The sequence below is a fragment of the Enoplosus armatus genome, chromosome 18 (genome assembly GCF_043641665.1).
Source record: "Enoplosus armatus isolate fEnoArm2 chromosome 18, fEnoArm2.hap1, whole genome shotgun sequence".
Classification (NCBI taxonomy): Eukaryota; Metazoa; Chordata; class Actinopteri; order Centrarchiformes; family Enoplosidae; genus Enoplosus; species Enoplosus armatus.
Window position 1 is genome coordinate 7,792,133 of NC_092197.1, and position 23,895 is coordinate 7,816,027.

Genomic DNA, 23,895 nt, shown 5'->3' on the forward strand with positions numbered 1-23,895 from the left:
CCAGCAGTCAAGTACCGGTGGGTGTTTTCCGCCCTCCGACCTCAGGGGGCGGTAAAGAGCCCGTAACGGCGTAGCGCACCACAATAAGGCGAAAGGGACGTCGTACTAGAAAATGTAGTTGGACAAGCGACACAAAGGTGAGATTTAAGCTTTACCGGAAGTGTTTTCAAACGACATTTTAAGGTTTTACAAGACAAAGGGACTTGAAGGATGACGACTAAGTGGTTGTTTTGGCAAATGTAGCTCTGGTTAACCGCCACATCTCCGTTAAACAGCGGTACACAGCAGCCTCCCAGAGTTTTTTTATGGAACCATCCGGGACTGTCTCCTACGAAGTGGATGAGACCGTTAGTATCAGTTACTAGTGTTATCTTCACGGTTAGCTAATGAATTTGATGGCAAAAATGGGCAATCTGCACCTACACGTCTCTTTAGTTTTACCAGTGGAGCGTTTCTAATATTGACAAAACATTAGAAGTATATGTATATTTTTAAATAATGCAGTCCAATACAACACCACCACTAGGTTAATTTTAACTACAACCTGTAAAATGAATCTAGTCAACAGCTTTCTGACAGTGTCAACCAAACTTCAACATGATAATTCTCGCAAAGATTTATAGCAGAGTCATTAATGTGGTGTAGTGTTGTAGCCTGCCCTGCACAGGTGCACCTAATATACTAAATTGCTGACTCCATGTGTACAGAAAATGAGAAACATTAACTAGTCATGATCCTTGTTGCTCTGTAACTTTCAAGGTGTGGCATCAATACTGTTATATTTGCATGAATGTGTCTATGCATATTTAGCTGGCCACAATTGATGACACTTGTTATACCTTTTGTTAGGGCTGCATTTTAATAAATACATCAAACCTCACAGCATGTTGACCCTGACCTGTCATCAGCAATAGCTAAAAGTAATCTTTCTATTTCCAGACATGTTGCTCTGCCTTGGGAAATGGCTAAATATGTTCCAAGATTGCATCTGATGTCTGAAGTCGAGTGGCGAGAACTGGGAGTGCAGCAGTCCCAGGATGGATCCACTACATGATACACGCACCAGGTACTGTATGTAACGGCTCTTACTGAGTCCCACAAACCTTAATGTGCCAAAATTAAGAAAGACATTTCTAATTTCTAAACATCGTGATAACTTTAGAAACTGAGTAGGTGTACTGTAACTGTATCCTACTGTAATTAATTGTTGTTCCTCTTTGATGCCAGAATCATGTCAACAGTCTTTTAAACATATATTGTGAGAACAATGAAGCAATGCAGTAATCTGTACATATCATTTGTCTGACGTTGTCCTGTCAGAGCCCCACATCCTCCTCTTCAGAAGACCTCTACCGAAGCATTGACGTGATCCCACTGTCACTCATCCAGAAGATTCCTCCTTTGATTTTAGTATTCAGTGAATACTCTGCTAGTTATTGTCTTCTCTCCATTTGCTATATTTCCACTGCCAAAGAGCTCAGTATAAAGATATGGACCTTGCCTGTTTCTCTTTGCAGCACTTGTCAAATGACACTAAATCCAAAGGGCCTGAATGATCAACTTGTTGAAATAATCAGTAACATATTTCTGTTTCTGATCTGTGTTTAATGCTGTGTTACAGGGGTTTGCATTAGTTTAAGTTCACAACACTGATTTCATACAGCTACGTTAAACAGTAATGCTGTTTTTTGTGATAACTGAAAATGTACATGTAACATTGTGTTGTATTAATTGTGTGGCTAGAGATTCTTAAACCAGTATCAGACAGTGCCCACTGAAAAAAAGGACTTGATTTACATCCTTTGTGTGGTCACAAGAGGGAGCTATGGCTCCAGTTGTAGATGGCAGCATGAAAATATGAATCCTTACAGTGCCATGCTGAGCTGCAGAACCTTGGCCTATAAACAACGTATTTTTGCATTTTTTGTTATACATTAAATGTCTTATACTGAACTATTTATGGTCTACCTTCTTTTCTGATTATTCCTAGTTATATTGTTATTAAATGCCCACTTGTATATATATCTATGAGGCATCTCAGTATTTGGTCTACAACCTATATCTATAAAGGAAATACGTTTTCAATAAGGATATTATTGCATCCTCTGAAAATGCCATAACTGGCTTCTGAGGAGAAATGTGTGGTGGAGGTTGGTTAATAATTCAGATGGTAGAAAGTGTTCCTGTGGAAAACGCTGACGAGTCACCGTGCCACTCTAGTTTGATCCTGACCTGTTAGAAGTGAGTGAAACAGGTCTGTGAATATTTAATGTATCGTGATAAACATGCTTAATTCAAACATGGCAAAAATGGGATGCATTGATGTTTAAGTCAAGGTAAGCAAAGGATAAAGCAAACCATGTATTTCTGCTTCAATGGGCAAATAGGTGGTCACAGTTTTAATGTGAACAAATACTAAGTGCAGACAGAAAGCAGTGAGGTACAGACTCTATTACTCTATTATTCAACCTGTGCTATCTTTGGCATTTTGGATGCTGGGAGGGGGTTTTATCTGAATTTCACTTTTGGTGATATAATCTTGCTTAATGTCAAACATAAGAGGTATACTGCGGTTGAAAAGAGTCCTACTTCCCACAGCAACCTGCTCCATTCCTACAATCAACAGCTTGTGAATAAGCTTTGGCTTTGACTCTCTGGAAGGAAAAAAATACATGCTCAATAAAGATTAAAGACTATAATGTCAAACTGTAAGGCAGCTTTGAAGGACGGTACTGAGGCTTTGGAAGGCAGTGAAGGTGCAAACATTTGTAAAAATAAACCAAAAAATAAGAGACATTTGTAAAATAAACGTAACTATAAACAGGCCTGAACTGTCACAGATGCTGCATCTCTTACAAATATAGATCAGTGCTCCTTATATACTATCAGTTTTATTGTTCCATACAAGCACTGCTTTCAGGATGCTCATGTTCATCAGTGAAAATAGAAACAAATGCACATTTGGTAGAAAGGCAGCCCACATGTCCTCAGACTGAAGCTACAGATGAGCTTCATCTCCTCGTCAAGTTTTGGAGGGAGTCCCAACACCATCGTCACAACAAGGTGAGGCCCTGCAGAAGGCAGGTGTCGTGAATCCTTTGTAGCACTGAGGTCCATCAAACTCGTAATGTAAGAAGTGAACACTGGGATATCGTATTCCATCTGTTTATGATAGTTTCAGTGCCAAAAGATGTGGTCCACCTGGGCTGAGGACCATGTTCACAACCAGACTCTGCCAACACAAGTGAAGCTCATGACATCTTCCCAGAGCTCAGTGGCCATCACAGCTTTCCTGTGGAGGGGAGAACAGAGTTCAGGAGTAGAGGAGGGTGTAAACATGGAAGAAATGTTTTAATAATAGAGGTTAAACTATCCTCTAGATCCCCTTACGTTCAACTTTATCAGTAATTCAAATAATAATGAAAGGAAATGGTAATTCAGTCTGAATATCAGGCTAAAGTCAAGCTTTAGGTTGGCTAAAGTTGCATGTTTTTCTGGTCAAGCTAGGCCAAACATGCAATACATGCAAGTAGTACATCTGCATTCAAACTAAACAAAGTGTTGATCTGAAACTTTATGTATGTTTTTCCAAACTTGTAAAGCTACAGGTTCAGGTGGATTTGGAAACAATCCCATAATGATGGAGACAAGAGTCCCCTTTAATGTGAAAGACACTGCTGGGGGGAAAAAGCCTTCGTTATAAAAAGCACAAGCTAAATGGGGAAAAAACTAGTAGAAATACTGTATATTGATCGATCTAAAGACTTGCTCCCAATAAGAAATTCAATAAGTATAGTGAAAAATGTCACAAGACTTTCTTTTAAAGGAACATTGAAGTGTTTCGTTATCTACGACACAGTTAGCTGAATGCGGTTAATAGATCACATGGAACAGAAAATGTAGTTAAACGTAATGTAGTTAAATGCGACGGCTCAAAGCAAAAATGGTTTAGGAACAGCTAATAATTTAGTTTCCAGATCACGGTGTGCAAACACCTCATTCAGACTGTGAAAAACACTGTACAACAAAGATCCTTCGCAGAACACTAAAACTGTTTATTTCAAGAAATATCAATCAGTTGTGTCCCTAATTATTTGGCATCGCCCCAATAAAACACCCGGGTCAACTGCACAGCAGAGACAAAACACACTCGCATGCAAGAACGTAGACCTACCCAGGCCTTTTCCCATCTTTTTAGCAGCTGCTCATGCTCAGTGAGTGCACCTCTCCATTGGTTCAAATCCCTGGATGGAATGCTCTCCTCATCTGTCAAATAACAACATCTTTCATGGATATAAGCAATTACAAACGTCCATCTCTGGACTAATAAAACAATGGCAGTGGCATTGCTGAATCCCAGGAACCTATTACCTCTCTACATGCATTACTGTGATCACAATATATCTCACGCTTTGGAGACGCAACAGGTTTTAATACTCAAATACATCTTGTCGAGGCAGATAATCTCAGATCCACGATGTTCTGCACACTGGACATTTTCACAACCATACAACACCAGGTCCAGATACCTCCAATAGTGAGGCGGAGGTCGACCTCAGACACGTCACTTCCCGTGCTGGCCTCAGCGACACAGTGGTAACGGGCGTCCTTGATCAGCGGCCCCTCTCGGAGCCAGCTGCTCACCAGTACCTCCCTTTCACCCAGCGACCGGCGGTACTCCATTATAGGGGTGTCCAGACTGTGCCCATTTATTAGCCAGTGAATGTGGACGTCACTGGGACCTGAGGGACAGAATCGAACTTCATGTGTGACCTCCTGGTGGTCGAGACACTGACACTCCACATAGACGTACCGTGCATGAAATGGGAATACTTGCCTTTGGGAGGTCTGTTTGTGGTGGTCAGCTGGAGGTTTGACTGAGAATACATGCAGTGTACATGTGTGCATAATAACTGATCTCAGCTCAGATATGCAGTGCATTTTTAACACTCAGTCACTGATGAAGCCAGATTTACTGAAATGTACATGAAGTTTGCATAGAATTGATACCATTTGAGGGCTAATTCATCACTAGCGAGTTTACCAGTATTTTCAGCTGTTTATATTTTCAGTATATGCATCAGGATCACAAACGTTTAGCTACATACAATAGTTTGCCATTATCCTCCCTAATGAGTCATCATTGTTTAAAAATAGACAAAAAGTTAAGAAAACAAACCAGAGGTGAAAACATTTGACGAGATTTATTTAGCCTCCCTACCAAGAGCAATAGTCCCAAAATGTCTCCTAGATTTATGTACATCTTCAAAGGTATTTTTCCATATATACAAATATATTTACACTTGTTTACAGGCACAGAAAAAAGTGATCCAGTTAAAGTATTGAGATGTAAGACATTTGAGCATACTATAATTTGTTCTGAGGAGAGATTCTCAACACTCTGGATAAAAAAAAAAGGATCCACTTCTAAATTTTTACAGGTTTCACGTCAGACCGCAGTTACACAATAATATACAAAAAGCTGTACCTTTCATTAACAATAGAATTGAAAACCAGATCACTGAGAGGTTGACAGTTTAATATCGAATCCCAGCTTTATCTTTTTAGACATTCACTCATTACAGGTATCTTACCAGACACCTAAAATGGAGATGAACAGAGTCAAGACACCTTAAAGCAACAGGCAGGCTTGTTTTAAACAAATCCAGAAACACACACACTCCTGGTTAGTTTATGTTTGGGAAATGGTGACATGCAAGGTGTAGAAAGGAGAGAGAAATAACAGCATAGAGAAAAGGGAGGGTTAAAAAGTGAGAGGAAAGGGTTGGGTCACAGGCACCACTCACCCAAGGCCAGGCAGAAGAGCAGGAAGGCCTCCTGGGCATGAACCCCCCAGGCCTGGTCCTTCAACAGGGGAGGCAACAGTCTTACCTCTGCCTCCTGGGCCTCCACACTGTGGGGCTTGGTGGAGGAGGAGGAGGAGGAGGAGGAGGTGGAGGTGTAAGAAGAGGAAGAAGAGGAGGAAGGGAGGGCAGAGGGGGTGCTACTTCCAGAGGAGGACAGGGAAGATGAAGTGTCGACAGGAGAGGAGGCTGTGAGGGAGGGAGTGATGCAAAAAGAGAGAGTATTGAGGAAGAGAGGAAATCTAAACAAGGGATGAAATGCAAAACAGACAGAAGGGAGACTAATGAATGAGGGCTAGGATCTAAAAACTGCTGCAATAAATAAAATAAAAACGAATGAGGAAGATCAATTACTTACACTATAGACAAAATGGTATTACCACAGATGTGACTCATCTTAAATAATAACTCTCTGAAAATGTTCTAAAACTGATTAAAAATAATAAAAAATAACTTCAGATTGTTTCCAGGGCTGTTTTAGAAAAAGATGATTGATATCAAACATCATGTCATACTGAACATATTCATGTTATTAACAGACCATATAAGGGAATATGACTAGTAAAGGTTAATACACAGGAGCATCAGAGTTGTATCCATGTAGGAACGTCGACTTCACAGGGAGGGAAAAAATAAAATACAGAGAAACGCGACATCGTCACGCAAGACAACTCTACACGAGACAGTGGTTTGATTTATTCCAGCATTTTTCTAATATGCAAGTCGTCGCTTGTCCACTTGTTTTTCTCTTTTTCTGACCTTCAAACCGCACATTGCCACCTCACTGGGTGAGATTAAGGCCCACATACCAGGTGCCGCAGATGGCAACACTGTACAACAAAGCCAGGCTATAATGTACTGAGCAAATCTTCCCTGAGAAATGACTGTAATGTTGAAGCATTTACCCAAGTCCAAAAGCCTAGACACATTGCTTCGGAAAAAAAAATGCAAAAGCTTCAAAAGATTATTTAGGCTGTACAAAAAAAACAAAACACAAAAAAGACTCCAATTTGGAAAACATCAAGGTAACTTACCAATTTGGTAAACAATGTTTCCAATTTGGAATTTAAGAAATAGCTTTTCTTGCTGGACTAAGCTGAGAGGGTGCAGTTTTATCATTTATCATCAAGTCCTAAATCAGACAGCAGGAGTTAAATCTCTACAGGCAAGAGAAACGCCTGACTTCAGCCTTGTAATGATTCAACTTCATGCGACGCTGTGCCCTAAACATACTTTCATATAGAGGAAACCGCTTAGACTTGTAAGTCGTGGGAAGATGCAGCAAGAGCGTGACCCCCTATAAAACAGTCTCTGTGCTGAGAGGAAGAAAAGCAGAGCCGAGGCTTCTGGCTAGCAGTAAGGTTCGTCTGCATCTGCATACTGGATGGGCTGGGATGCACAGTCCACATCAAAAGGTTTCTCCTGGGACGGGCTGTCGTCTGCAGAACAGTGAGAGGGGATCCGACCGTTGCCACACTCCGGCTCAGTCTCATACCCAGTGTCACGGAGCGCCCGGAGGTTTTGAGTGGTTTGGCTGCCGTTCTGCGTCGGCTGCTCCGTCATGTTCATTTTGTCAGTAGCGGATGCTTCCATGAGACCCGCCTCGCAGGCCCGATACTCAGGCTGATGGGCGCTCTTGTGACTGCCCAACAGAGCAGCTCGCAGCCGCAGGCAGGGAGCAGGAAGGTACTGCATGTAGCAGTTGTACGCCAGTGCAGCCAGGAAGAGGAGGAAAAACAGGAGGAAGAGGAAGAGGAGGGCGGTGCTGTTGTTGTGCTGCAAATACTCAGCCGCTGGGTCCCGGCTGTCTGGGCGGGGGGTGTTGGAGCTCGGTGGGAGATGCTGCTTCGGCTGGAACTTGATTGTGCTGCTGGGGGACGGGGTTAGTGATGAGTCAGTTTGGGGTGGGGAGGTGAATTGGACTGTGGCTGTGAAGCTGGGAGGGGCAAGGGCCGAAGTTAGTGGGGCTCTGTCTGTCTTACCATTACCTTCAGCTGCATGTGTGCTAGATGTCTCCTGGCTGCCAAGGGTGGTGGTCACGTGGCCTGCCTGGTGTGGGGATCTGGGCGGGAGATCCAGAGTCAGGACGTACGCAGCCAGGAGGCGGCTGAAGTTCTTCCCGGCAGCAGGGGCCCATTCCACCGACCAGCACTCGTAGTGACCTTGATCCTCTGGAGCCACGCTGTAAATAAGGAGACCATTTTCGCCTATGAAGTGGAAGCGAGAGGCCTCGGTGAGAGCCGAGCCGTTGGATTTCCACATCACCTGGGCTAGGTTGGACTTCACCAGGCACGGCAGCTCAGCAGAGCTCCCCGGTTTCACTGTAACACTCTGGTAGTCCTTCAGAGACCGACCTGACACTACAAGGAGAAACAGAGAGAATATAATGACTTTTGGGGAGTTAAAGTCTGTCCTAGAGAGGTTTAGTGTATCCTGCTCAAAACAGATGCCCAGTAGAGGACAATCACACAATATGGCTTACATCTAGGACTATATCTATAAGCACTAATATCTTTATTAGGCCGTATGTGAGCATGTCGCACCCTACCTGAAGGACACTTGTCTGCGTCACCATTCAGACTCTGGATTAGCCTCCTGAAAAAACAAACAAGCATTATTTTCATGACAATATAAAATACACAGACACTCTGAAATGAAGAAACATTTAATCTGAGACAGTAAAGCAGGTCAAACTAGATGAAGTATCAGTAATGGTGGTTTTGTTTTCGTTAACCGGTTTAATAATGCATGAGCAGAGTACCGGTATGTGGAAAACAAGATGAGTGATAGAGAGTGAATTCTGCAAATCTAGCTTGATGGTGAGTCACCTGAGCCGTTGGCTGGGAGCCTCAAATATATTGACACAGGCAGCAGTGTGAGGGTCCCAGGCGCAGTACGGGTCTCGAGCCAGGACACAGTCATCACAGGACAGATACCTGGCACAGATGGCTGTGGGTGACTGGACTACACCCGAGTCTGAACCAGCGTACAGGGATCGTGTCTGTGGAAGCACAAGGTTTGTCACGGAAATGTGCGTAAACTTTCACATGAAAACCATTTAGAAATCCAACATATTGATTGAATTTCACCATGTTCAAAGTTCAAAGATGAACCCTTAACGCACTTGCAGAAAACCCCATGATCACAAGAGCAGCAAAAGTCTTGTCTACAAAAGATGCTATCTTCCTGGTAACTTCCTATCATGACCTATTTCACAGCAGAGTAAGTAAACGTGCAAACACACACATAGACACGCTGCCTGTCTAGGTGTTTTATTTTTATATTTGCTGAGCTAAAAACACATTTCTAACTTGTGCCGCAGTTTCTTTGTACAGTAAAGCCACTGACCTCAGAGGACAGCAGTAGGTTCTTGATGGACTCAGAGTTCTTCAGGAGCTGGATCTCCTCCACAATATGGACTTCTCCTTCAAACACCACCGACTTGTGCAGGACTCCCTTATCTAAATATGAGAATTGTAAAATGTCAATCATCATTCAGCTGAAGTAGAAGAAAGAAATTAGCCTTTTTAAAACAAAGATTACGTGTTAACTGATGTGTTCTTACCTGTTCCAGTGAAGATGACGTCATAAATGTTCTTATCGAGCGCGCGGACCCTCTCCACAACGATCTGAGTGTAGTTGACGTCTTTGGTGATCAGGCGAGGCCCGTTGCCGATGGGCAGGACGGGATCCTCCAGCAGGGGGTGGTCCTTAACAAACTGAAGAGTCTTGTCTGGCAGGTGGAGCGAGCTGCTAATGTTTTGCCGTCGCATCAGGTTGTTGATACACTGGTGGAGGAAAAATGCAGACAATAAGAGACAACGAATATTTCATTTAAAAAAAACTGAGCTCAGTCTTAATCATTTGAGCTGTGTTAAAGGTACGTACTGCTCCAGGACGTGGAGAAGGAGTGATGCCGTTGTAGCGGACCCACTTGGTGTGGGACTGCTCCACTGTGGCCTTCTGCATGTACTTGCCCTTGGAGAAGACCTCTTCCACAGCAGTCATGTTGTAAGCGCACACTGCTGACAAACCCACATTACCCCTGGGGGACGAGGATGATGACAGAGTCCGGAGAGAAGTGAATTCAAGGATCTGCATTATATTGTAATATCCCACACCCAATTTCCTTTTCTGACCCCCTACTCAAGATCAAATCACTGACCACTGGGAGGTGAAGACCCCATAGATGACTGTGTCCCTCCAGTCTGCCCCCTTCAGGATGAAGACATCATGTACTACGTTGAAGACAAAGTTGAGCTCAGGCATGGAGCAAACCAGCTTGGCTTTCAGGAAGGACGTCCATTTCTTCTGCAGAGTGCGCTGCCCCCCGAGGTCACCCTGTGGGAGAGAGGTTTGTCAGCACGTTAGGCTGTGAGGGGAGAGGCGGAGGAAAGAGGCTGAAGGTAAAAGAAATGAGAAGAGGGAGAAGAAATGCCAGGTGTGTGAGTGTGTGCGTGGGCGTCCACTGGGGATGAGGATTATAAATACCAAAGTCTTACTGTCCTGCAACAATAGTCCTGATAAGATTCGAGAATTGTTGATAAAAAATGGTTGATACACTTGAGCTATTCTGAGCTATTGTCTTCCGTTATAACCATTCCCTCAAAGCGATAAGCTTGACGAGCAGTGGTACGATGACTGGTTGGGACTTTTCTTTTGCCCTGAGTTTCACCTCTCAGGTTGCCCTACCTTATTGGTGAGGGTCGTGTTGCTGGGGATGTATGCATGATGAAAGGAATGAAAGGAATACCTGCAGACACTTCTCAGGGCTGGGAAGAGGAACTGCCAATGTCTTTTTTTTGTGTAATATTTATATTTATAGTTGATATTCTCCTAAAAATATATGATAGAATTTAATATCAGTTTAACACAAGACAGTAAAGCACAGTGCTCTTTGTAGTAAGGATGCAAATAAAACATCATCATAATTAAAATGAAATCAGTTATGTTTTAGCCAGATTTTATTTGTAAACTTTGGGACGGGACACAAAAGTTCTTTGTTTGACAAATGTTTCACTGCTACAACAGTATTTTTGGTGTCTTAGAAGAAGTGTGAGCAGGGCACTTGTATGTGTGCAACACCATAAATAACATAACTTACTAACTGTAGTTGATTTGTACAGTTTTATGGGTTCAGGTTAGATTAAGAAAAGAGATACTAGACGATCTAGACGGAGAAAGACATGAACACACAGACAACGGAAACACAAGGGCTAGGCGCTGCCGGTATGTGCAGATGGTACATGACGTGTACTGACCTTACAGACGCGTGCCACCCTGGGGATGAGCAGCTTGCCAAAGAATTCGTACTCCACTGACACCTCAGTGAAGAAGTAGTAGATTTTATCGTCCTCACCATCTACTCTGTTTCTCCCTTCTCCTTTGATCACGTCGGCAAAAACAAAACTGGGCTCTGCAAGGAAAGCAGAGGGGAGAGAAAGGTATTGGTAAAAGAAGACTAGGATGGGTGATCTGCTGTTGTAATGTAAAAAAAAAAATCCTCTCCTGACAAACTAACAATCTTTAAATTAAGAAGTTCACTTGTCCCATTTGTCCCAACTCACCATTGAGCCATGATGTGGAGTACTCTGTCCTCAGCAGGGACTGTGATGGAGAGTATCTGGAAATAATTGGTTCACTGCCTAAGAAGTTATAAGCTGTCCCAGAGTACAGCTCTCCATCTGATGGAAAAACAGGGAATACAAAAAAAAGGAAGCAATTTATATGTCCAGCGGGTCCATTTTGCCTCCCCCAAAAAAGAGATTATTGGGGATTATTATGCATTTTACTGCAGGGCTGACAACCAAAAGAGCTCTTTGTAAAATTACAAAAAAAATGGCCTCAACTCACCAACCATGACAGTAGTGAAGCTTTGTGAGGGGTCAAAGGAGCACTTTCCCCGGCCATCTTCAGGACGGCCGTCCAATGAGAAGTCAGCGAGGTTCTGAAAGAGTTCAAGATTGAATTTCAGTTAAAAAGGTTGCTGCAATGATTAGCGAGCTCAAGCACATGTTTATTTGTGCGCTGCAATGTTTCCAGTTAAGGAGTGATTGAGCATTAACCTACCAAGTAGTCGCACTGAGGTTGGAAGGCGTGTGTGCCGCAGACATACAGCCGTTCATCGTCCACCACCTGGAGCACTCGAATGTAGTTTAGACAATCCCTCTGCAAAGCAACGTTAGATAAACTAATTAAAATACACTGATATTTTATCGTAGACTTAATTTATAACTCTAGAAAGATTCTGACACAATATATGTTAAGACAGATAAAACATTAACATATGAATAATTGAATTAACCTCTTTTGATTTTCCTTTAAGGGTGCACATCATCATGGGGTTTTCTGCAACTGTCCACTGAACCTTAAAATGGTTAAAAACAAAGAAAATCATAATTAAAAAGAGTTAAATTAAAGGATATTTTTTCCTCCCATTGTCACAAATCTTATTCGTTTGATACCTTATTGTTTCTGACTGTCACATTCTTCTTGCTGAGCTCAAAGATGGCCTCCCTGGCTCCCACATACAGCGCATCCTTTTTCTCGCTCAGCAGCAACGTTGAGTAGTTGAAGATGTCAGGCTCCGAAAACTCCATCAGATCTAAATCTGAGCACAAAACCATTGGATCACATTACTTCAGCATCCAAATCCAACGTGTAATGTGAAAGCGGTCGCTTGAAGTGACGAACCCACAGATAATTATCACCCAACTCTCCAGAGTGTTTTAACGTCTTTCAGCTCAGTGTTATAGTTTTACGGCCCGGGACTGTTTGGCTGTGTTGGTTTGCTCTCTGCTCTCATCAGTGTCATTTCTAGTCGCAGCAGGCAGCTGGTTTTAAGTGAAAGAATTTCTGTTAAACCGACTGTACGCTGGTGAACATAGTGGAGTCTGATATTTTTTCTCAGGAGATGGTAGACACCAAAACAGAGCTAAAGGGAGAGTAAATAACTAGACTTACTGGCATTAATCAGGTGGCCAGAAACACGTCTAATGTTGCTCCATGTCTGCTGGATGTGTAAATAGGTGCCACAAGTTCATTACAACAACTTTATAAAGCTGATACTATTTCAGTATGGTGTTCCTGCTGCCCCCAGGTGGACAAAAATTCAGGTTAAAGTTGCACCTTGAGTTCAGCAGAAGTAAACAGGTAAATATCGACAAAGATGACAGATGTAGTCTGGAGAGAAGGCCACCAAAACTTTGATTACTACAGAGGCTGAACCCTAAAAGATAGATGTTAGAGACATGTTTCTGCCTTCCGTGAGACACATTAGCATTGTGTTGAGGTGATTGATGGCAAACTTAGTGGAGGAGTTTGCCTCTGGCTGTCTTTGGTTGTGACCAGGTGCAAGTGGGTTCGGGTTGCAGATGCCTGGACATAAACACCACAATGATGAAAGCAAATACCCTCACTGACGGACTGAAACAGTGACTGTGGCGCAGAGAGGGGAGAAACTCGACTTTGTTAAAAGGGTGAGCTGCTCTGGTTCTCACAGTCCTACTGAGTTACTGGAGCTATTTCTGTAAACGGCAGCATGCGAACAGAACTTCCGCCTGACAGGAAGTGCTCAAACTTGAAAGGCTGTGGCGAGACCAAGTGCAGTCCCTTGAGATAGACTAAAGAAGAAAAGGTGTCACAGAACTATCTGGTGAGAGAGTTTCACTTTAAATCAGCGGAGGGGTTTCAACAGAACATTTACCAGAAATGGTTTTCTGAGGATGGGATTTACTGTGAAATAACAGAGAAGTATTAAGATGTCGCTATCAAAACATCCTTTAATAATGACTAATATATTAAATATTTGATTAGTTGATACATTTATAAATCAAATGACTAGAAAAGCAAAAGAATTACAAATGCCAATTTAAAGTTAAGCCAAAATGTATGCCTTTATTGTATTTTATGCCTTTTATATATATATATATTAATATTAGTAATATTGGCTACATTATACCGTTTACTATTATCAACAAATGTTTGGTATTTTTATGTAATGAATGGTTATCAAAACTGCAATTTTTCAGCAGTCAATCACATAACACCCGATCAACCAATTGCGTTAAATCACTCAGAAATATTACATTTATATAATATTCATATAGTCTACATACAAACGTTTAGCGTTACCTTGGTGTCTCCAAGAAGTTCGAGGCACAGCGTGGGGTCCATGGGTGGAGACCTCTAGAAGCAGCCCCAGAAACACTCCCAGCACGCTAAATCCCATATTAGACTCTGATAACTTCGGAACTGTGAAGTTTCCTCTGTAAGACAAAAGTGAAAAGCGATGCACTAAAACTTCATGCACCAAAAAAAAGAACAAGTTCCTCACAGGCTGATCTTGTCATGCAGCACCAACGCTAAAAAGGGGACAGGCATCAAATCTACTTCCCTCATACTGAAAGCTGGCAGGACTGATTCATCCTCTTTTGTATCGCTTAGGAGGTTAGTACAGTACGTCACGTGCATTTGAATAAAATCAATGAAACAAGATATTTTGGGCTGGAACCGTGCAATTGAAAAAACAAAACACCTGTTACAATGAAGGCACATGTGAAATCCATGTTTTCACATGTGAAATACATATAATATGTAAAAGAATAATACAGGTTCTGACCACTGAATGACACCACGATTATTCAGTCAATTTGTCAATGGAAAGAAACATACATGACAGTAAATGAAATATATATATGGGTTATGGACTGTTGGTCTGACAAAAAAAACAAGCAATTTGAAGATGTCACTCCTTTTGTCACAATAATCTGCAGATGAATTGAACTGAATGAGAGAAAGAGAGGGGGCAGGGAGGAGGAAAGAGAGGGAGGGGTCCTGAACTAGCACGACTTACAGTGGCAGAAAATCACCAGCTCTTGTTTGTTCTAAGCACAAAAACTACACACACTTGGCCTGACACCGCGTTTAAACTCTATTAACAGTGCTGTTAATGTGGTGTGTCTTATGACCACTGTATGACACTTGAGTTTATTGTTATTGTTTTATTAAAAACTTGTTATTCTGCACTGCACTGCACTATTGTTGAGACACAGTGATAGGTGTATCCGCTTGCCTCGCACGATGATGACAGAACTGCTGGTGACTATCAGCTCTTATCTGGTGCGGGTGTCGTTTTCCATTTGCCAATTTGTGGAGCATTGTGATCTTCCTGCCTTTTAACGGCTCTCTCCTGGTGCGCTCACCTCAGGATGTGCCTGATAAGGACTCCATTAGGCTGCTCGGTGCCATTTGTGCAAGTGAATATCTTATCCAGACACACCTCAGGAGGTTGATGTTGTTTAATATTCAATAAAACCTTAAGTTGACATATCTAATGACCGTTTTTTTTCTCTGACACTGGTGAAATCAATAAATCATTCCCAAATGCTGAGAAGTGATGTAACACATTGTAAACCTCAATCAATGAAATGTCATAACATGTCACAATAACATTTAGGATGATGGTTTTATCTTGAAATGCTACGTATTTCATTTTGGAAGCAAAATATCTCAAATATAGATGTTTCATTCATTATATCTAATAATATTTGGGTGCTTTCAGTCATTTTGTTGGGACTCATTTTGTCTAAAATGGTAATGTCTACTGGTTGAACAAACTGTATTTCAAGTCGCCTGTTTTAGGTCAGCAGAGAAGCTCTTTAAAGCTTAAGTAAAATATTAAAATAAATCTCTAAATCTGTTCTCAATCCTGCTTGTAATACATGCAATACTCGCCAAATTTACTGCAATGCAGAATAATCTTGACTGTCAACCAAATTCATTCTGACATTGATGGAAGACTCTTTAGCTTCTTTTACTCTAAATATTATCAACACTGAAATGGTATCAACTCACAACTGAATTATCTCAGTTAATCACTTTCCAAGGCTCAAGTGTTTCCTTTCTCTTGATCCAATCATGTGAAGGGAGCAGTATAGGCGGTGTCAGCACAACTCCAGCTTTGTATCCTGGCTTTTCTCTCGTTGACACAGATGAAGTTGGCTTTTACAATATTGGAAATGACTGCTGATGGATGTGTGTTCACAATAAATAAGCAGAAGGCAGGTGGGTCTGGCAGGTGTCTGGTGATTGCGCGCAGTTCTCTTCAGAAAGTAAAGTGATCCTGGCACAGAGCAGGTTATTCTGGTTTTCCACAACATGCTCAAAAGAAGCTTAAGTACCCGCAGCATGCCTCCGCAAAATGGGTGCGCCGGTCACGCGGAGAAGGGGATAAAAGGTTATCGGATGTCTTGCAAGACAAGGATTGAGAAAACAAAACTTTTCTCTCACAGGAACCAACAAGACGTCTCACCATGTCCCAATAATACAGATTTAATTAGCATTCAAGCTACTGAAAAGAATTCACTAAAAGTTACAATCAAGTGGCTGAAGGAAGACCTGATGAAAATAAATGACATACAAGATACTATCTTACAAAGGTTTACCAAGTGTTTTTTCTAATTTATTAGGTAATTTGTCCTCATTTTAGATTTTATAACCAAACTTACAGAACAAATGATAAGGCCGTGACCTAGTGGCACTATTGTGGCTCATTCCACTCAAATATAGGTTAGTAATCAGTCACCCTGCCGAGGGGGAGATATATCATGTGGCACAGCACATATAAACAATCAATGAGGGCGTCCACAGCTAGCGAAAAAGGGAGAGAATGATAATTGGTTATCGATGTGGTTGTAAATAAGAATAAATGGCCCCTGAAGTATGACCCTCCTGATACTAGGATTGCTGTTTTTTTGTGAGGGTTTCCACCGACTAAATCTGGCAAAGATGGAATTCCATCCTGGCTTGAGCCCTAGCCATGGACTCCACTCTGCTGAAGAGGGGGTCAAATACACAAGGACCTATTGTTTGCTGAAGATGAGGGTAGCCTCCACTCCACTCCACCCCCATCACATCCACATCATCACTGCAGAGTAGTCAACAATGAACACAGAGACAGAGAGAGAGAGAGAGAGAGAGAGACAGAGAGACAGAGAGAGAGAGAGAGAGAGAGAGAGACAGAGACAGAGACAGAGAGAGAGAGACAGAGAGAGAGACAGAGAGAGAGAGAGACAGAGAGAGAGAGTGAGAGAGAGAGAGAGTGAGAGAGAGAGGCATCACTTGTCTCTTCTTCACTTTTTCTCATCTACTTCTTTTACAGTCTTGCCTATCTAAATGCCAGGGCAGCTTAGCCCTGAGCCAAGCTAGTGTTTTCAAAAGATCACACAAACCCATGAGATCTGGAAGCATCCCGTAAAAACATTCTCCATAAACTGTCTGATGACGGCAGCAGAAACTGAAGAAAGAAAGAAAGAAAGGGAATGACGTAGGCGCAGTGTGAATAAATTAGATAACAATACTGAAAACCCCAGATAGACAACATTTCTCTCCATTTCTGTTCTTTGAAAAGTCCTCTAGTGTCACACTGCATAAATAAAAGCCTCAAACTAGACTCATCCCTCTATCTTTGCACTCCTGACTATCAATCATACCACTCTGAACCCCATTTAGGGCAAAGGTTAAAAAAAAGCTTCAACCCCCTTTGAGTCAGTGTTACAGTAGCAGAAAGAGCATGCTGGCAGCTACCCTGTGCTGCTGAGAGATTTAGAGGAGTGGCCATTCTGGCCTGGGATATTTAAGACGGTTACCATGCTGGCAGGTCTCTTTGAGCCCTTTGTGTTCCCCTCTCAGCTCCTTTGGCTGGGCAGGGAGGTTGACACCTGCTTTGGGCCTTGGGGTTCCCAGCACTCTGCTGTTAACTGGGCATAGACATTGGCAGGCTGCCCACCGACGACCGAGGGGGGGGGGCTCTGCCTATCTGTGTACCAGCACTTTGAATGTGTTAGTCAGTATGAAAGAGAGAAAAAGAAATAAATCAGCTTTATCTGGGAAGTGATTTAATGTCTTCATGCAACACAAACAAATCATTAGGGGTGAGCAAACCATTTCATTTTGATTGATCATCATAATAAATCACTGTATAACCAGACTAAACCACTGGACGGGGGGGGGGGTTCGCAGCTATATACTTTTTGGTTATTGTTTTTCCCGTCGGCACACACTGTTAGCTAATTAAGCATGACCACAATGACTGCTGAATAACCAAGGCGGCCTACTACAACTACACTCTTCCCTAATTAGTCACGTCTGTAAAAAGACAGTTTTAATGGAAAAGAAGGAAGTTTATTTGCACTTCTTACTCAAGGCAGAGCCGTGTCCTTGTAAAGGACAAAATGACGAGATACAGAGTGGTGTCTTCACAGCAAACAATCTTTGTCTAAAAGGCCAACAGGTGTACAAGACAGATCCGTGGGATTTTAATAAAATGGGGAAAACCCAAAGAAAAACTACTTCCCTCTGGTGGGTGCAGATAAAATGCTAAGTCTAATTTAGAGGCGGCATGAAAGGTCAACAGACCACAGCGCTAGACACAGTCAGCAAGCGAGGAGAGTGTGTGAAGACGAATGCGGTCCATTATGCAATACAGCAAAAACCTTCGATTCCAAGGAGGAGGACAAGCTGACTGAATCATCCTGAGTTGGCTTCATTCAATTAACAATAATCAGTACAAGTATGTGTTGTAAGAAACTGGTTAGAGGTGGCAGGGTCTTGTTTCATGAGTTTTGCCTTTAACTTTCCCACCTTGTAGAAAATGTTTGTTTTCTTCCCCCAACTTTGAAGTAAACACATGACCTGAACGCCTAATCAGTGTCATCTGCTGAGTCAGCAAGATCCTAACGCATCTCATGATCAATTTAAACTAACCAATCAACTAATAGCAGAATCACTGAATTTTATGATGACATTGACAAAGAAATTGTATTTAATGTGGATTGTCATGTCATTGCCGATACCAGATCTGTTTAATATGTTCAGTAGAGATACGGATACCAAATCAGTATTGATGGATCCCTAATGCATACCCCACACAGAGTTGATACAGCAAAGATTTGTATCTAATAAACATGGGCTACAAAACCACTCCAACTGTCAAACACCCAGCTAGCAAAGCCATTTCAACTGCAAACCTTTTGCTCACTGCTCTCCATCACAGAGAATGAAACAACATAAATATTAAGAAATTGTTGTACCAAGGCACTTGTGAGACAATGAAATACAATCCAGGAAGTCCAGCTGGAGTAACAGATTAATACGTTTAAAAGCTCATCAGACACCAAAACACTGCACTGCACCATGGTGGCAACTATGTTTTCCTTTCATCATGCCGAATGCAAGGTATGCGCATGCATATTTTAGCTTTCCAACCAAGGCAGCACCTTGCCGGATGACGTTGTATTGCATTGCAGGAAAAGTTAAGGCTTTTGAGTTGAGCCACTTGTGTTGGCACCCCTCTGCATCGACAGACTGGCTTCATTCAAATCAATGGAGGGCTCAAGTCATTCTGAAAACGGCCTAACAGTCATTTGAGTTTGTTTGTAGTGATCGTCATCTGTTAAAATATTAGGAAAGAAAGAGCTAATAAGGACATAGTTAAGTGGACTGAAGCTGTATTAACTAAACCAACCTGACTGAAGGGGAATCTAATTCCCGGAGGAAATGGTTGGATGACTTGTCACATGGCGGCTTCAACACTTTATTTCCAATGCAGATAGGGCAAAAAAGAAGCTCCACATCCTGTTAGCAGAGAGTATGATGAGGACATAGAGTGTGATAGAGGGTGATGTGAGGGAGTCGGACATTCAGCGCCTGCCAACAACTCCGACCCCTCACTTCTTATCCCTCACTGGCTCTCTTTTCCATGTACTCACTCATCATCAGCATCAATGCACAGAGATGCTCTTCTTCCTTTTGCTGCAGCAAAGAGGCTGCAACTCAGTTTTTTTCCTGCTCCGTCTGTTGCTATAATACCAATGGGCCTAACCACACACAAACAAGCTGTGTAATGGGAAATGTGCTTTAAGTAGTTCATTTTGTGGAAAGAATGTCTCTTTTGGCAGTTCGGTATGACATTTCCATGCTGTGCTGCACATTAACTTTTCTTTCTATTCACATTCCTCTATGTGAAAATAACTGTTAAGTTGCTGCTTCACACCTCCATGTGGAGTCTATAACTATTTTGTGGATTGTTCTTTTGTGTGACTACAGCTGTTTCTTACACAGTAACCCAACCTGTAACCATCGCAGGTCACATATACTCTTTCCTCTGTTCTCCTCTTACATTACACAATATTGTCCGTATGATTCATTCATCTGCGTCCTGTTTCACAACTGATCAACTTGAGGCTGGCTGACACATGCCAAGGTCTTGCTGAGACGAGCAATGACAAAACTACACTCAGTTGCCAATTTATTAGGTACACCTAATACAACAGCCCTGCAATAAATCCTCCCTTTTGTTGAAACCGTTTTAGAGAGGTGTTGACTCAACTTCATGATCATTTTGGAGGCAGCAGCTTGCGGTGCTGTTGGACTGGATTGCGTGGTGTTTCTATTATTTTGTCCACCCCATTTATATCAACGAGGGCAGGCTAAATAAAACCTCTCTGTACAATGCAATACAAACTATAGCCAAAATGACCATGAAGCTGAATCAACACCTCTCTAAAAATATGTCAACAAAAACTTGATACTTCATGAAGGTGGGACAGACAAGATTAGACTGTATTAGTTTTAGCTAAGTGTACCTAATAAAGTGGTAACTGAGTGCATTTCCTTAGTTGTATGACTGCTGACTTAATCAACAGGACCATATGTACAGTACCCACCCAGCTGTGGGTATGGTGATAACGAAACACTGACAGTTTATGCTAATCAGGGTGCTTTGCTGAAGGTCTTCTAATAAACTTATCACATAGTTTGACATCATAACTGGTAGTAATGTAATGATGAATCACACCAATTTTGGTAATTGATCAATCATTTCAGCAAAACAATCACTAGTTCCAGCTTCTCAAACGTGAATATTTTCTGGCTTTCTTAGCCTTCTGTGATGCTAAACTGAATATCTTTGCACTGCTATTTGTTGTCGGACAATACAAGACATTTTAAAATGTCACTTAAGGGACTTGTGATGGCCATTTTGTTTCTATTTGTGGAGAAATGAATCTAATCATAGCAATAGTTGTAGCCCTACAATCATTAAATAGCATCTAGCATACTTTCACAAAGCATATATATACATCTTTCCTTAAAATACACATCTGTAGGTTTGTTTTGCAAAAGGAGAGAAGAGAGCTTCAGTGTCCGTAGGACTCCAAGAGCTGTGTGTACCTCTTTCTCCAACAGCACAAGGGCTCGCCCTTATATTCTCCAGGGGTATTGTGGGTTCTTTGGAGCCAGGCCTGTATGAGAAAGTGAGCGAGCAAGAGACCCTTCACTTGAAACAAAATACTGAGACCACAGAGGATGACACACTGATGGGGACAGATGTCTGCTCTGCTGTCAATTGGAGATTAATGGAGTTTGGCTTCAGATGTGTCAGAGACTCGAGCACGCTCGCATGTGTACATGATAATGCCAAATGTAGCCATCAAATCCCTCTTATAAAACCAGACAGGGACCAAGAGCCCATCTTAAAATACTGCCAGCTGCATCAGAGTTTTGGGTTGCGTTTCCTCATAGGCTGAAAAATCTGTTTTTGACATTTCGAGTGTAGACAACCAAGGCTTTACAGTCTCTCAGCATGGGCTAAGCTACTGCTATTACAACTCCAGCTGACTATTACACTTCCATCTGATGATCAAGACTACAGTTTTTGTGCCACTCATGGGCAACATCTTAAAAAAGAGATCTGCCGATTTAGCATTATACTCAATATAGCAGAACCAGAGGTAATTCATTCAACATACTCTTCCTTGTCAAAACTTGGCGTGTTCACGCTAGTAGCGCCTGATGTAGCCTTGAGCCACTAGCCTCAAGCAGAGATGAGGAGCACAGTGGTCTGTCTGGTAGCTCACTTCTTTCCTTCTATCTCCACACATTAGTTTTCATTTTCAAACTTGTAGTCTTCAGCCAACACTGACTCTACTTGCGTCACTTGAGGCAATTCATCAGACTCCCTGAAGCTCCCTGTGGAGCCACAAAAGGGTTTAAACTGTTTCACATTTGCAGTTCTAGTATTACCCAAGACCTGTAAACAGACTTTGATGTGTAAATGTTCCCCTTACTTTCAAGAAAAGTCTTATTTGCTTAATTTCTCTGGACAAATCAACACACACCAGTTCAACCTGCAGCTCTGGTCCATAGCCAAACCATCTGGAATTCACTGAAGTTAGACATTGGGCTTCAGTTGTGAAGTGCAAAGCCACCGTGTCGAAGCCACATCATGTTAACATAAAGTCATCTGAAAGCCAGTGAGCAGCTGCATGACAGCTGACTATTGGTCATATGGAGAAAATCATCTAAAAACTGCAACAGATGATGCAGCAGTCATCGAGCATTATCCGTGGTGAGCTCGCTGGATGACAGATGGGGAGGAAAAGTTTTTAAAAAGCCAGATCAAGGATTAATAGCATGATCTGCAACATTCACGGCATTAATTCAAATCTACATTTAAGGCTGGAATCTGGTACAGAAAATAAAGTAGGCAGAATTAAAATGTAGGTAAACCATCAATGACAGCCCAAATGTCTAAATTGAGGAAAAGAGCTTGTGTGAAGGCATCACTATACAGGGGATGTTAAATGGAAACCCTCCTCTGTAATTACTAGTTGTAGGGCCCCTGCTGAGCTAGCATGTCGACCTAAAGTGGCCACAGCAAAGGCAAATGAGGGGTCAGGTCCAGTAAAGGGTATATTTAGTCTGCCGATGGCAAGCTTTTTAAAAACAACACGCCCTTTCCCTGAGTCACATGGCTCTGGAAGATCTGAAAAACTTCCCTATAAAACATACAGGCAAGTGAAGTAAGCAAACTAGGAGGAACAAGGATTGCTGTGTGGTGTTCCCCGTCCAAGAACCGAATGTGCCTCTGTAGTCTAACATGAAAACATAATCACTATGTGTCTTTTCTTTTAATTAAAAAGGAGAAAAATAAGTGGAGGAGTTTTACTATTGACATCTGCAATGGCAAAAATAACAATAACGAAGCTACGTTTTGAAGATCATCGCGAAAAGGAACCACTTATGGATTTACACTGCTGAAAATCGTCCCGAGAAGAAAACAGTTCTGAGACAGCAGTTTCCTGGAGGCAATTAATGCATTACTCCTGTACAAACAGCCTTTTCCCTCTGTCAGTATAACAATAGTGTCTTAGATGCAAAATATTACCAATAATGGACACATAGTAAATGGTTAAAAAAAGAAGATATTTCCTGGAGGAAGATAACACAAACTTCCATAACTAAGCTGAGCTGCTATGAGAAGAGCGTATAGGTGATACTGCTCTTCAAATGTGGCATTTAAGATCCAGTGAAAAACCTTTGTTTTGTCACTTATCATTGGACAGATACAGTCTGGGCTCACATGAAAGCCACCACTCACAGCAAAAGGCATAAACCTTTCACTTGATGTAGTTTCCCTGAGGCTGCTGTGATGCCAGCCAGGCCTTGAGGCATATAATGTGGGTACTATTTTGGGAAGCTGCGGAAGCCCAGCTGAAGGTCTTGTGGTCCCCCAGCTAAAAGGCCTTGTGGTCCCAAGTTGGTGAATGGTAGTCGCATTGGTGGTAGCTTTTAAACAGCAATAGTAGCCAAGAGCAGGTGACTTCAGCTCCCAGAGTGGAATAAATCTCTAGGTCTGAGTTTTGAATCAGCTGACGTGGAGTAAAAATATCTAAACATGATTGCCCTTCGTGACATTGCAAACACTTTACAGATTTTTGGTGCACTGGTTAAAGAATACAATGAGATAAGTAAAGAAACAGTCTTTCAAATTACAGTTACTAGGCTTTCCCACCAGTCAGGGGACATTTGAAGGGGCTGTAAACATCACTAAAACACCCTGCTATATTTTCTCCTCTCCTTTCGGCCTTTAAAAAGGACTCCTTTCTCTTCTGCTTTTCTCTCAGTGCAGTCTTCAGCAGGCATTGATTTCATGGTGGTAATTTTGGCCGGCAGAGACAAAAACCTCCTT

At 42.1% G+C, this 23,895-nt stretch overlaps 1 protein-coding gene across 1 annotated transcript; it reads right to left on the reverse strand.

Annotated features, from left to right (window-relative positions):
• Nucleotides 1-7,214: 7,214 nt before the first annotated feature.
• On the reverse strand, nucleotides 7,215-14,109 carry sema4d (sema domain, immunoglobulin domain (Ig), transmembrane domain (TM) and short cytoplasmic domain, (semaphorin) 4D). The gene is made up of 14 exons (XM_070924215.1): nucleotides 13,998-14,109; nucleotides 12,329-12,474; nucleotides 12,169-12,231; nucleotides 11,934-12,032; nucleotides 11,718-11,811; nucleotides 11,432-11,548; nucleotides 11,126-11,280; nucleotides 10,030-10,205; nucleotides 9,753-9,909; nucleotides 9,430-9,652; nucleotides 9,213-9,325; nucleotides 8,693-8,865; nucleotides 8,413-8,459; nucleotides 7,215-8,224 (listed from the first exon to the last, which is right to left on the reverse strand). The coding sequence occupies exons 1-14, from the start codon at nucleotides 14,092-14,094 to the stop codon at nucleotides 7,215-7,217; spliced, it is 2,670 nt and encodes an 889-aa protein (XP_070780316.1). The 5' UTR covers nucleotides 14,095-14,109.
• Nucleotides 14,110-23,895: the final 9,786 nt, after the last annotated feature.